Consider the following 3,686-nt stretch of genomic DNA (forward strand, 5'->3'; position numbering starts at 1 on the left):
TTCTGATAAAGGGGCGTGTTTTTTGACGCGTGCCGTCACACGCGTTTTTACTAATATATATAAAAGCACAGAGAAAAGTTTATAAACAAATTTTACAAAGATCGAGTAATATGGTGAACAACATTGTTGAAGTAGATTCCACATCTGGAAAAAGAAAGGTAGGGTTTATATTTATAGTTTTATTTAAAAAAAACAATGCATTTTAATATAATTGTCAATTTGAACACATTTTTGTACGAATATTTATGGAATTTAAATCAATTGAATACTTAGTTTCGACTATACAGTTTGTTTTAGTTTGAAACAACACTCGTATGTATGTATATATAGCATGCATACGTCATAGCTAATTGAATCTAACGTTTAATGTCGTAAATATTTAATAAAAAAAAAGCTAATTTCCCGACCTCAATTCCAGTGGTTGTTTATGAAGAAAACTATTGTTTTGATTTGACTGCAATGAAGGGTTAGGCATAACTGTTAGTTTTTTCTCTCTTAAAATTGAAGGAGTCATTATATATATATTATACAATTGTCATTATTAGTATTCAAATTGGTTTTCTCCAGTTTCTTTATATTTTTTTTTACAACATAAAACAGATTGTTTTCCATCTTCTAATATTCCGTAAAGCTTGTAGAGGCTATATATGATCTCTATCACAGGATCTTGATTATTTCTGCTGTTCCGCTAGTCCTCCGTAGAACGATTTATTTACATGCAAATAATGTTATTAAAACGAGAAACATTTGCCGTGGGTTCACATTAGATGGGGTTTTAGGATGGAGCAATTGATTTCAGTATCATTAAAAATGTAACTATTGTGAATTAAAAAATAACCACATTAAAAATAAATTTTTAATTGTAATATAGATAAATAGTGTCTGAGACTACTTCAACAGCAGCACTTGACTGTCTCAGTTATTGGGGATAAAAAAATGACAACTTTAAAAATAAATTTCAATTATATTTTAGATTAATAAGCCGCTGATAGAGAAGAAGAGAAGAGCAAGAATCAACAATTGTTTGTCCCAGTTAAAAACGTTGGTGCTCGAGGCAACAGGAAGAAACAACGAGGTAAGAATGGCTTCACTTACGTAACTTAAAAAAAAACTATTTTATTACACACTTGAAATGCAAATATCGGTTTCTTGCAATGACCAGCGGACAATTACATACTATAAAAGGGAAATTTGTTCTTGTAACAACAGACAAATGGAACCTATAACATCTCACAATAGTAACGCTTTCATTGCAAGTTTGATTTCTTACAGCTCCAATGTTAATTTTATTTAAAATAATTTATTGTCAAACCTATCTCAGATGCTTACTAAAGTAATATAATTTGAGTTATTTCCCCTTTAATTTAAAAGTGATTGCTTTGTATCCCTAACATGGGGATGGTGTACATTGGCTTTAGACTGATATCCAATAATTCATGCAGTTATATCAGAACACCATATATTTAATTACCAGTTCTCATGTCGCTACGCCAGTTTTACTTATCCATGTAAATAATATAGCTGTAATAATGTGCTAGTTGGTTTTTTTTTTTTTTTTATTGAATCAGAATAAAAGTTAACATGAGACAGCAGATCAGCGACACAACTAACAAAAAAACCTATAGGTCAACATAAGGTTATTGACAAGAGACAGAATATAGATCACGCACTGTATAACTGTATAAAGTATTTTATTATTAATTTGTGCATGTATTTTCAGGGTGCATTTAACTCCAAGTTGGAAAAAGCAGACATTTTGGAAATGACGGTTCAGTATTTGGAGAACATTCATAAGAGTTCACCATCCAACCGATCGAACGTTACTTCTACCTTAACAACACCTTATCAAATGGGATACACTTTGTGTACGGGACAAGCAGCACGCTTCCTAGAAATAAACTCGCGTGTCCAGGCAGATAAACAAATTGATATGAATGTGAATAATAAACAAGATGTATGTCGGACAATGGAGACCAGATACCCGGATGTACCATCCACCCATAATCAAAACATTTTTTGTCAAGCAAAGGAGCCATCTAGTCATAATGAATGTAATATAAACAACAGACTTGTAAGTCATTTGAGTAACAATATCCAGTATCAAGTGAACAAAACAAGAGATTCATTCACATCTTCAGTGGGATACAAATGTTCTTCGAAAAACTTATTGTTAAGTGTTAAAACAGAGGAACAATCAGCAGAAAGACGACTGACGAATAACAGTGAAACACAAAACTTAGTAGACCCCGTTAGAGGTCATGACAGTCCAACAACAAACAGGCACAATTCACCGAATTCTTTGAGTATCCAAATGAATGATAATGTTTGGCGACCATGGTAGCACGTGCTGACATTGAAAAACAAAACTACTATATAAAGTGCAATATTTCATCATCTGTGATAATCAAATTAAATTAAATTCTCATTTATTTACCTTTTTTAGTTTTGGTCTATATACATGTATTCTTATACAAATGATGTTTTTTTTTCTCAGATTTGTCTGGTCAAAATTCGTTTTTTAAGCATAAGTGTTTGCGGTTTTGTTTTATGGGGCCGCTTAAAAATTCAGAACATCTACAGTACATCATGAAAAAAAACAGTTTTTCATAGGTTTTATTTTTAAATTGTTTCCTTGGTTTTTGTAACCGTGACATTTCGAATTTATGAAAACAATTTTTATCATTTCCCAAAAGATGATCAATTATAATTTTAAAATACTTTTTGTTAATTTTATTTGGTGGCAAATGAATAAATTTCCGTAGTACATTTTGTATGAAGCACGGAGCTTAATTTTAAACATACATCTTCTTACATCTATATACAATGTGGACATGTTCAACACTTTTAAAACCCTATGCAATTACAAACAGAGGCATTAAGTTTTGTAACTACCTTTTTAGAATTACGAGTCAAATCAATCATTTCGTATGTTTTTCTGTGCATTATTTTTATTATCTTTTTAGACCAATTGATTGATTACAATTATACGTTCAGGGACAGATATTTCAAGCACATTCTGTACGAAAACAAATAAAACATATATTATCTTTTGGATCGATCCTCCGGAAAATCCATGTTTATTCCCAGGCTTCTTTAAATCTCCAGGATAAGGTGATAAGTAAGTCAACAATTTAAACAAATGATTAACGATTTCTTTTCTATTCACAATTCACAAGAAAATCAGATTACAAAGTCGTTTGATGTTAGCCGCTGACCAGTGGCGATTTGATAATTACATTTGAATAAGGTTTTACCTTCACACGTACATGTACAATCTTAGGTGTTAATAAGATAAAATAACGCGACTATATATAGTGATAATATCTTCTTGTATAGAAACATACAATAATTTATGAGAAACACTTCTTTGATCACAAACTAACTAACAACACACATGCTTATAAACGTACATTTTGAATCATACTGTTTAAAGAACTAAAAAAGTTTATAACACAAAAGAACTAAACTGTTCAATACAACCTTTACTAGGTCTCAGCCTGTATATGATCGGAAGGGTATTTCATAACAATGGCTATTCCATAACAATGGCTATTCCATAACAATGGCTATTCCATAATGTTTTTCAAACCGACAGTTAAACCCAGGCTAAAGAGAATTGCGTAAATGTTTATGAGATATGTTACAGTATTTAATACACATCCACGTCCAGTTGGAAAGGGGACGCC

At 31.1% G+C, this 3,686-nt stretch overlaps 1 protein-coding gene across 1 annotated transcript; it reads left to right on the plus strand.

Moving 5' to 3' along the window:
- Positions 1-2,434, plus strand: LOC143056639 (uncharacterized). The gene is made up of 3 exons (XM_076229798.1): positions 1-158; positions 974-1,075; positions 1,721-2,434. The coding sequence occupies exons 1-3, from the start codon at positions 111-113 to the stop codon at positions 2,339-2,341; spliced, it is 771 nt and encodes a 256-aa protein (XP_076085913.1). The 5' UTR covers positions 1-110; the 3' UTR covers positions 2,342-2,434.
- Positions 2,435-3,686: the final 1,252 nt, after the last annotated feature.

Source organism: Mytilus galloprovincialis, chromosome 13 (assembly GCF_965363235.1).
Source record: "Mytilus galloprovincialis chromosome 13, xbMytGall1.hap1.1, whole genome shotgun sequence".
In the NCBI taxonomy this organism is placed as follows: Eukaryota; Metazoa; Mollusca; class Bivalvia; order Mytilida; family Mytilidae; genus Mytilus; species Mytilus galloprovincialis.

Excerpts from the sequence above, each read along its gene's own strand:
- LOC143056639 (XM_076229798.1), top strand. The coding sequence starts at position 111 with ATGGTGAACAACATTGTTGAAGTAGATTCCACATCTGGAAAAAGAAAG. Across the intron at positions 159-973 it reads CCACATCTGGAAAAAGAAAG|ATTAATAAGCCGCTGATAGA; the intron begins GTAGGGTTTATA and ends ATTATATTTTAG. Across the intron at positions 1,076-1,720 it reads CAACAGGAAGAAACAACGAG|GGTGCATTTAACTCCAAGTT; the intron begins GTAAGAATGGCT and ends ATGTATTTTCAG.